This window comes from Hyaena hyaena, unplaced genomic scaffold (genome assembly GCF_003009895.1).
Source record: "Hyaena hyaena isolate Hyena2069 unplaced genomic scaffold, ASM300989v1 scaffold_669, whole genome shotgun sequence".
Taxonomy (NCBI): Eukaryota; Metazoa; Chordata; class Mammalia; order Carnivora; family Hyaenidae; genus Hyaena; species Hyaena hyaena.
This window is the reverse complement of record NW_024081304.1, coordinates 73849-87076: the sequence shown is the minus strand read 5'-3', so window position 1 is coordinate 87076 and position 13228 is coordinate 73849. Positions and strand designations below refer to the sequence as shown.

General features: G+C 42.9%; 1 protein-coding gene across 2 annotated transcripts in view; it reads left to right on the top strand.

The window, feature by feature from the left end:
- The window catches only part of LOC120220139 (transmembrane 9 superfamily member 2-like), a 65210-nt gene extending 53454 nt beyond the window's left edge, over positions 1 to 11756 (top strand). For both annotated transcript variants that reach the window (XM_039217142.1, XM_039217143.1), the window contains one exon: positions 11560 to 11756. In XM_039217142.1, the coding sequence (XP_039073073.1) occupies positions 11560 to 11696 (137 nt within the window). In that variant the 3' untranslated portion in view covers positions 11697 to 11756. The remainder of the gene's footprint in view (positions 1 to 11559) is intronic.
- The last annotated feature ends 1472 nt before the right edge of the window (positions 11757 to 13228 follow it).

The following is a 13228-nucleotide window of genomic DNA, read 5'->3' as shown; positions in this document are numbered from 1 at the left end:
GCCGACAGCTGCTAAGTCTGCATCCCAGGCTATACCCTCTGTGTAGCTCGATTCTGAACATTTGCACGTGCCATTGGGCCTGCCGGCTCAACACCCCAACTCCAGTGAGGGTAACAGTTCCTCTCCTCGAGGCTGCCTCATCTTAACTTCTTTCCATCTTTGACCATCGTCTTTCATCTCTGATTCCTGTGGCTGATTTTTCAAGAATTCTTAACATAGCTCTTCCATGTTTTATAGCCCATTAAACTTCCCTATTTGTGCTTCTTTGGAAGTTTCTTATTTCTGTTCATTCTGTCCATTTCCTGCTTTTGGTCTTGGTCTAGACCTTTATTCCCTGATGCCAGAATTTCTCTGATAGCCTCCTCTTCAGTTTGCTGGATGCGAGTCTTTCTTTTTCTAGTCCACTCTGCACACTATTTGCTGGTGAACTTCTATCATTTTTTCCCCATTATATTAATGCAATTCAGTCCAAGATTAATTTTAACACGTCAACACATCTTTATAGAATGCTTACACTGCACTAGACACCATGCCAGGTGCTGGGGACATAGAGGTGAAGAAGACATAGGGCTCCCATGTTTTTGTGGACCTTATATTCTAATGTAGGGAGACAAGAAATTATTAGCTGGACAAACTTCATGAAGGAAATGGTATTAAAGAAAAGGTGGATGGTCAGCTGTTCAAGCAGAGGTGACAGTGTGTTCAGAAGTCCTGACATGGGAAGGAGTTTGACATCTTCAAAGAAGACAGACAAGGGGTGCCTGGGTGGCTCAGTCGGTTAAGCGGCCGACTTCAGCTCAGGTCATAATCTCGCAGTTCCTAAGTTGGAGCTCCGCATCGGGCTCTGTGCTGATAGCTTGGAGCCTGGAGCCTGCTTCGGATTCCATGTCTCCCTCTCTCTCTGCCCCTCCCCTATTCTCACTTTAACTCTCTCTCTCAAAAATAAATAAAACCTAAAAAAACAAAAACCCAAAGAACACAGAGAAGCTTAGGATGGCGTGAAAGGGAGGGTGGGCACTGGGAGGCAAGAGTGATGTTAGAGACATAAGGCACGGTCAGATCTTACAAGGGTCTTAGAAACAACATTAAAGAATTTAGTTTTATTGCAGGAGCCATAGGAAGTTGAGGGAGTTTAAAGAAGGGACTAATGTGATTGTATCATTATTCTCGTTAAATGCTTGTTTATTTTTGAGAGAGAGAGAGAAAGAGAGAGAGCATTAGCGGGGAAGGGGCAGAGAGAAGGAGACAGAGGATCTGAAGCGGGCTCTGTGCTGACAACAGAGAGCCCGATGAGGGACTTGAACTCATGAACCATGAGATCATGACCTGAGCTGAAGTCAGACACTCAACCGACTGAGCCACCCGGCGCCCGTCATTCTTCTACTTGGAAAACGTTCATAGTGCCATATGTCCTTGTCTATCAAAGGTAAATTTACCTTGAGGGTTTGGCTCCTGCTCTGCCTACTCAGTGTGTTTTCTTTTTTTTTTTACATTTAATTATTTTTGCGAGACAGAAACAGCATAAGTGGAGGAGGGGCAGAGAGAGAGGGAGACACAGAATTGGAAGCAGGCTCCTGGCTCTGAGCTGTCAGCACAGAGCCCGAGGCAGGGCTCGAACCCACAGACTGTGAGATCATGACCTGAGCCAAAGTCGGAAGCCCAACCGACTGAGCCACCCAGGCGCCCCTTAAGCCTCTTAAAGCTGAACCACTCATGAAGTGCAGGTGTGCTTCCTCCTGACTATTCCAGCTCAGAATTGGAATCTCCTTGAGAACAGGGACTGGTTCTTATGCCTATTTTGTATGCTTCATTGTGCTAAGCACATGGTTCTTCTTGACTTGTGTAGAGTATGAAAGAGAGGAGATACCATTATGGCATAATGTTTCCATATCTTTTTAAAAGTTACATCATAGGCATGAGAAAGCTCCTAAGTAAATTCTGGTTATCGTTCATACTAAGAAAAACACGAGTCAAATTATGAAGTGTGTTTGTGACATCTGTTTTCTGGAATTGTTCCTTATTTTATTTCATTTTAAATGTTTGTTTGTTTATTTATTTATTTATTTTTGAAAGAGAGAGACAGCACAGGGTCCAGGCTCTGAGCTAGCTGTCAGCACAGAGACTGATGTGGGGCTCGAACCCACAAACTGTGAGATCATGACCTGAGCCGAAGTCAGACGCTTAACTGACTAAGCCACTCAGGCGCCCCTAGAATTATTCTTTAAGAAGACCTGTCTGCTTACAGACCCTTAAATGGGATCTCCTTATATATCATCGTCATGTATATTTTTTTCTGTTGAATTGCTTTTATTTTTTCATTATCATTAGATTTTGAGGTCCACAGCAGGAAGCAGGTCTTATTCTCTATGTTCACGTTGTTTCGCTTCTGAGGAAGGTATCCTTAATTAAATCATTAGCCTTGAGAATATAGATGTACACAAAAGTACAGTTATTAATTGCTGATTACTCTTTCTTGCTGTAGACAAATGCTTCTGAAAGTGATTTTTTTTAAATGGAAACTTGAAAATTAGCGGTATCCACTCATGTTAAAAATGCTGAGGAGTTTCACACTTATGTAGAATAATTATGCATTCATCCAAAGCTCTTCCTTGCTGTCACTACATTTGTCTTTGGTATTTGGATTCATCTATGTCATCACAGCAGAAGGCTAGGACTTCACAGCTGTCATCTTTTAATATTGAATATTATGACTGTAGGGAAGACTTTATATACTAAGTCTATTTCCATGCTTTATTTTTATTTATTTATTTATTTATTTATTTATTATTTTATTTTTTTAATTTTTAAAAAATGTTTATTTTTTAGAGAGAGAGAGAGAGCATGAGCAAGGGAAGGAGGGCAGAGAGAGGGAGACACAGAATCTGAAGCTGGCTAGAGGCTCTGAGCCGTCAGCACAGAGCTCAGTGTGGGACTCGAACTCAATCTGTTGGGTCATGACCTGAGCTGATGTCACTTAACTGACAGAGCCACCCAGGCACCCCTATTATTTTATCTTTTAAAATGTTTTATTTATTTTTGAGAGAGCACAAGTGGGGGAGAGGCAGAGAGAGGAGGACAGAGTTTCCAAAGTGGGCTCCATGCGACAACAGTGAGCCTGATGTGGGGCTTGAACTCATGAACCGCGAGATCATGACCTGAGCTGAAGTCAGTCCCTCAACTGACTGAACCACCCAGGTGCCCCTTTATTTATTTTTTAAAAATTTATTTATCTCTGCACCCAACATGGGGCTCGAACTCATGACCCTGAGATCAAGAGTCACACAGTCTACTGGCTGAGCCAGCCAGGCGCCCCAAATGAATTAAAGTCTTAGGAAAATGAATTGAAATAACGTATTTTTATTTTGATATGAAGGACATAAGATCACAATAACCAATTAAGATCTAACCCTTAAGATTCCTTCTCTAGAAGTCTACAGTGCTATATTATATTATAATGTATAGCCTAATGTAAACTTTGGCTTGCATTGATATTGGGTAGTAAATGAAATATTTTATGTGATGATGTATATTTCAGGCAAGCAATGAAAAATGTTTGCATTTAGCCACATTTATTATTCAGCCATGGTCTATTATCCTAGAGCAGTGGTTCTCAACTAGGGGTGAATTTGCCCCTAGGGAACACTGAGCATTATCTGGAGACTTTTTTTTTTTTAGTGTTTTTAATGTTTATTTATTTTTGAAAGAGAGAGAGAGAGAGAGAGAGCATAAGCAGGGGAGGGGCAGAGAGAGAGGGGGAGACACAGAATCCGAAGCAGGCTCCAGGCTCTGAGTTGTCAGCGCAGAGCCCAATGTGGGGCTCGATCTCATGAACCATGAGATCATGACCTAAGCCGAAGTCAGATGCTTTACTGACTGAGCCACCCAGGTGCCCCTAGAGACAGTTTTGATTGTCATGACAGGGAGGGTGCTAGTAACATCTAGTGGGTGGAGGCCACGGATTCGGCTTACCATGCTACTCTGTGCAGGACAGCCCCCTACAACAAAGAATTATCTGCCCCAAATGCCAACTGTGCCACTTTTAAGAAACTCTGGTCTAGAGTGAACTATTTCTGAACCTCACTTTTACTTGGGAGTTGATGCTATTTTCAAAATACAATCTTGATTGTGTCAGGAATCAAGATTATGTTCAGAATCCAAGACTCTGAACCACCAATCACGGTGCAGTGTTTGAAGCCAGTGTGGTACAAGGAGTGTTTAAGACCCAGATGAAGTATTAGCCAAGTGCTGGGTGCCATTCTGGTCGCTTTCTCACTAAGTGTCTGTGCTTTGAACATATTTCTATTCATTAAAGGAGCCTAATGAAGCTCAATATGTTTTGAGAGTTTCTCCTGTGTAATATTTTATCACTAAATTAAAGTGAAGAATTCATGTTCTCACACAGTGTAAGATGAAATATCCTGAAGGAAATGTCCAATTACCTTAACACACAAATGTTAGCTCTAGTGGGCCTTTTGTATTTTACTATACCGAATTGTCTCTGCCTTATTAAAATGTTCAACTCTAAAGGCCAAAAGATAAAAAAAGGAAGGGATAAAGATATACTAATGCTAATTGTTAACCAACCAACAAATATTTATTAAGCTTCTATCAGCTTGGCAATGTGCTAATAGGGAATATGGAAACATAGATCTCATACTATTTGTTTTTTGTTGAGTTGATTATGTACCAACGATTTGCATATATTTATCTCACTTAATTTTTACCCGATTGTCTAATTATCACGAGGCGTTAGGTCATGTAACTCCCATTGTACGGGTGAGGAAACTGAGGCCCAGAGAGATTGATTTGTCCAAAGTCACTGAGCTAGTAAGCGTTGGAGCTAGGATTCAGTCAAACCCGGGTTGGTCTGACTCCAGAGCTCATTGTCTTAAATGCAACTCTGTGTGTCCTCCTCAAGAGAGAGAATCTCCTTGACCTGGGCCAAACCAACCGCTGAAGAATGCCCATGGCATCTTCTCTCTGGTCCTCTGTTTGACCAGGTAGACTGCTCTTAACTGGGAGAGCTGATCGGTGCACGCCAGACAATACAGTACCGCCCTCTCGGAAATAACACAATGAAAACAGAGTACCTCAAGTCCTTCCCATGCCCTTTCAGCCCTTCTTTCAAAAAATAGAAGCACATTCTTCTAGCTTTTGCTCTGGAATAATTTCATTACTTCTTCAACCCCAGCTCATTTTGATTTCAACTTACATCTATGGACGTAAATGCTAAGTGCTTTAGGAAGGAACAGGACAGAGTCCCCTCTCTTCTCAAGGATATTGAAAACCTCTGGCTCGCATTGTTTTTCCCAGTGCAAGTGGTTGCAGACCTTTAACTCTGGGCCCTCTAGTAGCCATGATTCTTCTAGTCTTGAATATCATACTAAAACATTTCAAAGGAAGGGAAGCGTTCCTTTTCCCCGGAGGTAAGCAGAATCTGCATTCTCTGGTATTCTTGTATTGTGTATTTTACATTCTCTGGCATTTCATAACTTAATTGAGTTCTACTCCCTCCACCCCAAGCTTTTCCTGTCCAACTGCTGCTTATTCTTTGAGGTCTTTCTGCACAAAGCAGTTCATGGTCACCTCAACCTGCATTGATCTCCTGAACCTGGAACAATTGGGTGGAGCTAGCTTTGAGTTCCAGCTGTATTGCTTCTCGGCTGGGTGTTGTAAGGCAGGCCAGCAGACTGTCTGAGCCTCTGTTTCCTTATAGAGTGGGGAAAATCCTAGTACTTACCTCAGAGACTTCAACGCAATCTGATCACACATGTAGGCACTTCGCCTAGAGCCGAGCATTTAAGTGTTTAGTACACAGGAGATATCATGCCCATCATTATCAGCATTACTATCATCGTTGTTGTCATTGTCATGAACTATAAGTTTGGTCATCTCATTCTCTGGCTTATGTATCTTCATTGGCTCCCAGTTGCCTGCCCAATCACATCCAAACATCTTAACTTGGCATTCACTATCTGGCTCTCACTACTTTTGCGGTCGTTTCTCCTATATGCTCTCTTTGATATCCCCTTGATTTTTTAAAAAAATTTTTTGAAAACTACCTTCAAAGTTTATTTATTTATTTGTAAGTAATCTCTATGCCCATCGTGGGGCTCAAACTCATGACCCCACGATCAAGAGTTGTGTGCTTTTCTGACCCAGCCAGCCAGGCTCCCCGGTGTTCCTTTCATTCATGGATGACACATCCTTAATGTCCCAATTCTTCTGCCATGGTTCTCACTGCTCCCCAACACTGCCGAGGTTTAATTGTTCCAGGCCTTTATGGGTACTTTTTGCTCTGTCTGGAAGAGCTGTCTCCCGTCCTCCAATGCCCTTGAATCCTGCTTTAGAGAACCTTCTCCGTGATGCCCTGTCCAAATTCTTGCCATTCATTCAAGGAGTATATACTGAATACCTACTGTGTGTCAGACACTAGCCTTAGAGGCCAGGGCTTTAGCCATGAGCAAAACTGCATATAAAAGGATAAAAACCCACACCCTCATGGAGCTTACATTGCTACGCAGTTCACTCCAACAGTTCAGTTTGATGAACGAGTCCCGTCTGCCTCCAACGTGCTCAGCACTATGTTAAGCACTGGGAGCACAAACCTAAGTAAGGCTTAAGCCCTAGCCTCACGGCTACAGTCTGGAGAAGAGAAGACCTCTAAAGAGATCATTTCCATGCATTGCGGCAAGGAGCCTAATAGAGTGAAGCCCAGGGTTTTGTGAAAGCCCCAAACAGGGGCTCCCAGCCCAGGCCTGGGGTGGGGACGAAGGAGGTCAGAAAAAATTTTGCTGGAGAAAGTGATAGAATGGAGTCTTGAGGGAAGATGGAGTCTTAATAGGGTGAAGGTGGAATTGACAGGCTGAGCAAGGCATGAGAGGCAGAGATCTATAGGTAAGTTTGGGCTGCTGGAGTCTGCAATTTAAGACATGGATTGGCAATAGCAAGTCCTAAAGAAGGAGGCTAGGGCCCAGGTCTGGAGGGCTTCGTGTGCCGACACTAAGGAATTGGAACTTTTAAGTCGTTTTCAAATGTGAGTGTGCATCCCATTTATTCACGGAAATTATTTGAAACCAATATATCTGGGGTGCCTGGGTGGCTCCGTCGGTTAAGCGTCCAATTTCGACCCAGGTCATGATTTCGTGGTTCGTGGGTTTGAGCCCCACGTCAGGCTCTGTGCTGTTAGCTTGGAGCCTGGAGCCTGCTTTGGATTTGGCGTCTCTCTTTCTCTCTGCCTCTCCCCTGTTCATTCTGTCTCTCTCTTTCTCTCTCAAACATAAATAAACATTAAAAAAAAATTTAAACCAATACATCTGATGCTCATGGACCATCACGAAGCCCTGGATCAGAATCCTTGCTAATGTTTATTTTTAACAGCTTAAAAGGTTTCTCTTACACTCGAGAGTTTGAGTACTTCTGCTATGGGGAAAAATGTAAGGTTTTAAGTAGAGACATGATAATTAAAATTGTGCTTTCAGAATCTCACCATCACTCCACAGAGTGGAAGATCGATTTGGGGGTGGGGTGGGGGGGGAGAGAGAGAGAGAGAGAGAGAGAGAGACTGGAGGTAGAAACAAGCTGAGAGAGTTTTCTAGATGAGAGATGAAGAGAATGTGAGTGCAGACCCAGTCGCTGTGCATCTGGGCAGATGGATGGAGGGGGCGATTCAAAAGGTCATAAGTAGCTGGAATTGGCAGGTCTTTGTGCCTGACAAGATGTGGATACAAAGGAAGAAGGGTTTTGCGTGATGGCTGTGTAAGTAGAGATAGTAGCATTCGGCCACCACCTGAGATCAGTCCCTACAAGAGCCCTGCTCTGTCCTTCACATTGCTCAGCAAGGGCCAGGCCCAGGGAAGGTGCTTTATAAATACTGGGTCAAATGTGGCTGAAGGGAGTCAAGGCCCCTCAAAACCCTTTTCTCCAAACAAGCTTTCTCTTTGTTCGTTTGTGTAACGAGCGGCCCTAATTCCAACTTGAGGAAAACCTTCTATCTGCATGGCTTACTCACTGCTGCGCATTCTGAAATTAACGTGTATCGGAACTTAGCCCCCACCGTAGCTGTCAGAAGACACTTTAAAGATGTGTTATATTGAGTAGAGTGTGATCGACTTCCAAAACGTTTTATTTAGTGAGTTTCTTCTTTTTCACGTGTGCATATATAATAACTGCTTTGGGAAAGCCTTAGAGGAGATGTGCCTTGGATACCAGGCCCGGGATTCAGTTGTGAATTCTTTTCATTATAGGATTGCAAATGGAGAAAAGGCAAGGGGGGGAAATGGGCTTCTCTGCTTGTCTCAGGGTGCCTCATCAAGATTCTGTGGTTAGATTGTCTTTTTGTTATGTACCCCCTTGACCTAATGATAGAAGGTTATGAAGCTTAGAAAGAAACTAGGACATTCCTAGTATTGGTTTAGTACTTTCTCTGACCTGAGGCAAAAGTAGACAGACACCGAAGTGATCGTACTTGCTGGTTTTGGCCCATCTCTATCTTTCCTTTAAGTTATTTTTCAACTGTGTGGTTCAATGGCCCTTAGAGGAGAAATTTCCCCATCTCTCCTTCTACTTAATTGTGTTTGCTTACAAATAACGAAGGAACGTAGGAAGGCAGGCAGGCTAGTCTAAAGGTTCTTTTTTGTAAAAATTTCTTTCAGTGTTTATTTATTTTTGAGAAAGAGAGAGACAGAGCGCGAGCAGGGGAAGGGCAGAGCGAGAGGGAGACACAGAATCCGAAGCAGGCTCCAGGCTCCGAGCTGTCTGCACAGAGCCCGATGAGGGGCTTGAACTCATGAACCATGAGATCATGACCGGAGCTGAAGTCGGACGCTTCACCGACTGAGCTCCCCTCCCCAGACACCCCACTAGTCCAGAGGTTCCGAGACCCTGGTGGCATGTTAGAATCGCCCCGGGGAGGTTTTAAAACTCTTGACCCTTAGATTGCATCCCAGATCAATTAAATCAGAATCTCTGGGGGTTGTGACCCAGACATGAGTAGTTGTTAAATCTCCCCAGATGATTCCAGAGTACAGGCAATGTTGAGTACTACGACACTAGTCAAATAAGCCCCATGTGATCATATTTTTCAAATTTCCGATCAGAACGTGAATGATAGCTGTCATTTCTTGAGTGCCTACTCTGATGAGCATCCCAATGCATCTTACCTCTTTCTTTCAGGTCAAGCCTGTTTGTTGAGTGGGGACATAAGTCCTTTTCACTTAGGAGGAGCAGAGGACATAGATATCTTGCTCTATATCATATAGCTAAGTGTCCGCCTGATTCTAAAGCCAGCAGACTTAGCGCGGTTGACTATCAGAACAGTGTGAGGGTTGATCGATATTTGAGTTTCAGGTAGGGGAAAATTGGGGTATTGTAAGTAGAGCACCGAAAAGTTGAACATTCAGAGACATTTCAGTCGTTTATGAGGATAACACGCAGCAAATTGAAATCAGGAATGTTTTAGATTCAGAGACATGTGTTAGCTACACATTGCCGTCTCCCAAACCCTTTAAAGTGCTGAATTCAGAAGAGGAAGCTTAAAGTAGGAATAGGTATCATGCATCCCATTTTTCAGCTGAGAAACTGAGGTTTGGCAAGATTGTCACTTGCTCAGGATCAGACGGCTAGTAAGCAATGGAGTAGATTTATGTCACTCCACAACCCATGGTCTTTTTTTTTTTTTTTTTTAACATTTATTTAGTTTTGAGAGAGAGAAACGGAGCACAAGCCAGGGAGGAGCAGAGAGAGAGAGGGAGATGCAGAATCCAAAGCAGGCTCCAGGCTCTGGTCTGTCAGCACAGAGCCAGATGCGGGGCTCGAACTCACGGACTGTGAGTTCATGACCTGAGCTGAAGTCATCCACTCAACTGACTGAGCCACCCAGGCGCCACTTGCCCTTGATCTTCGTCACTATAACATACTGACTGCTGACAAGGAGCTTTGAAGGGTGAGAGGGAAGTGGCATGATAGTATATTGGACGGGAAGTTATTCTGAGCTTGGAAAATGGCAAAGAAAAAGGGACCAAATCCTGCCTAACAAATTCTGTGCTTAAGATGTTTTCCTAGATGATCGAATTGTCTTGCGGTGCCCCATTAGATTATAGGATCTGGGAAAGAAAACTATTACAGTTCTTTTTGATTGAGTCATTGAACCTTAGTATCTGAGAATTGCTTTTATAACATGAACATCAATGAAATACTACATTAAAGAAGAATTTGCCCAGAAGTGTATCACCGAAAATATAAAGGTCTCTCCTTTGGTCCATGCTCTGCTCTATCTAGTCCATGGGTTTAAGTGTATATTGTGTCCAGACTGGTAAGTTAAGGTCTGGCGTACCTAATACCACATTATAGAGATTGCCTCATGCTGCTGTGTAGTCTTTAAATTTGTCATTTTAAAAAATGTTTATTTATTTGCTTTTTTAAAATTTTTAATGTTTTATTTATTTCTGAGAGAGAGAGAGGAGACAGAGAGAGAGAGAGAGAGAGAGAGAGAGAGAGAGAGAGCGTGAGCTGGGGAGGGGGCAGAGAGAGAGAGGGAGACACAGAATCCGAAACAGGCTCAAGGCTCTGAGCTGGCTGTCAGCACAGAGCCCGACGTGGGGCTCGAACCCATGAACCGTGAGATCATGACCTGAGCCGAAGTCAGATGCCCAACTGACTGAGCCACCCAGGCACCTCAAAATGTTTATTTATTTATTTTGAGAGAGAGAGAGAGAGAGCTAGGGAGCAAGCAGGGGAGGGGTAGAAAGAGAGGGAATCGTAAGCAGGCTCTGCGTTGTTACCACAAAGCCCGAGGCAGGACTTGATCTCACAAACTGTGAGATCATGACCTGAGCCAAAATCAAGAGTGGGATGCTTAACCGACTGAGCCACCCAGGCACTTTTGATGACTGTCTTATCTCATTGAGCAGTTAGTTCAGCATTTAGCTAAGTCACCTATTTGAGGGCTTTTGGTTTGTTTTTAAGTTTTCAATATTATAAATCGTAGTATGATGAACACCTTTTTTGCGTGCAATTTTTTTTTTCTTCTATGGGGTCATTTCTTTAGGATTAGCCCCCAGAAATGGGATATCTCTCAAGTTTAATAAGACAAAACTTTGACATACAAAATTAACATATGTCCAGAGTATGTAAGTACATAATAGATTATGGCTGCTTTTGTTACATAAAACAATAACGGTTATTTACATTTTCTAAATCGAAGCAAGTAATACGAAGCTTATTATATTAGAAATGAGCCTTGGACCCCTTGGTATCCTTTTTGAAATAGAGAACTTAAGCTACTCATTTTTTTTTTTTTTTTTTCTTTGGTTAGAGACCTGCAGCGTTCAATCAAATGTATTCTCACACCGTGTTGCAGGTGGCTGCCTTCAGCCTTGCAGCTCATCCTCTTTGCTCAGCAAGAGAGCCGGGCGATTTTCTTATTTGATAATGTGTGAGTCTTGGGACTTGGAGAATCAGTGGCCCGCCTCAACCCTGACATGTTTTGCGTTTTTGAGAAAGCTACTTTGATTTGCAATAGCGTCTGGTTAACAAGGATCTTTCTTCATTTTCTTTCAGGGACAATTGGGTTTTTTTTCCTGCTTTTGGTTTGTTATGAAAATCTACAGCGTGGTGAAAGTGGATTAAAGACTGTCCCCAAAGGCCTCCGGGCACATCACCATGGCTTTCGAATGTGTCCATTTACATCTACATGAACACCTATGAAGATCTATAGATGTGCTTCCTGGTACACATTTTAAATATACATCACTTAAGAATCTCATTGTCTGGCTTCCGTTTGTGTGACACAAAATACCGATTATGCAGAGAAAACAGGTTGGGAAACAGGTTTATTCTAAGTCAGACTGCTCTGAAAAGATTCCATGAAAAGGTTTAATTGAAAACAATTAGAGCAAGGGAGGTGCAATTCTTTACAAAATGTAGCTGAGCACACTGGCTTTTCAGATGAAATTATTTTTTTTCCTTTTTCCTTTTTCTTCCTCATTTTATTTATAGCATCAAAACCATTGACAACTGAATCTTAGATAAAATGTGAATTTTTCTAACAAAAGTGAATTGTACAACTTGCATTCGATCATTTTATTTATTTATCTATTTCTTTATTTATTAAGCTCTACGCCCACTGTGGGGTCTGAACTCATGACCCAGAGTCACGTGCTCTACCGACTAAGCCAACCGGGTGCCCCGGGGATGACCATTTTAAAAATGCACATTGGGTTAGCATACAGAGTTCATGAAATACCACATACCGCGGTCTTATTCCTCAATTAAATCTGCACATTTCTGGTTACTGGTTGTCTTTTTCTGTTTGCTGTCTTTTGGAGGTTGAGAATGTTCAAGTTTGACTTAGCTGTGTGTTAGATGGAAAATCTTGGGCCTCAATTTTCTTGGAGGTATTTGCTTTGACTAAACAATAGTCAGGAGTCATAACTCCCTAAATGTCAGGAATTTGTGTGGCAAATATTCTCCAAGCTTGCCGTTTTCGGGGAGCAGTCATGAAAATCAGACATTTCCTGTGATACGTTTTATTGATAAATATTGGCCTCACTGGGGAAAACGTCTGAAAACTATGTACACATACGCTTCAATTCGTGAACATTCTCAAAGCCGACTTTAAGCTGAGGAGTATTTGTTTGTGTGTGTGGGGGGTGATCAGAGAAGTTGGGTTACCCTTGAAGGGGAGGTTGAAATGAGGAAGGACAGGGTCAGAGAGTTGCATTCTGAAGGTGGGGGGTTAAGGGGGTGGGAGACAGTGGAAGTTGACTAGTTTCCTCACGGAAGAAAGTAATGCCTTAGCCAGTAGGATGCCTTTGTCTACATTGAAGGATCAGGGCTCTGACTGGTGGTAAATAGGCCTGGGACCTGGAGCCGACTGGTGAGAGAGGGAGTGGCTACAGAAGGTCAGAGGTATCTCTCGACAGTGGAATTTTCAGATTCTCTCCACTTCCTCCCATTCGGTCTCAAAATCTTAGGCTGAGGCCTGTGCCTGAGAGGAGTAAGCGCGGTTACGAGATTCGTTGGAACCCATTCCATTCTCCAGATACTTTGAACTAAGCAGTTGTTACAGGGAGCTTCGGGGACTCTTCTCCCGCCGGGTTGGCTGCTTGATAGTTTTATCTAAGCTCACAAACCCTCCTACTCGCATTCACGGTAGTAGTTTGCTTGAAAGGCAAATTTATTAAAAGAATGAGATCTTGCCATTGGTGACGCATGGATGGACCTAGAG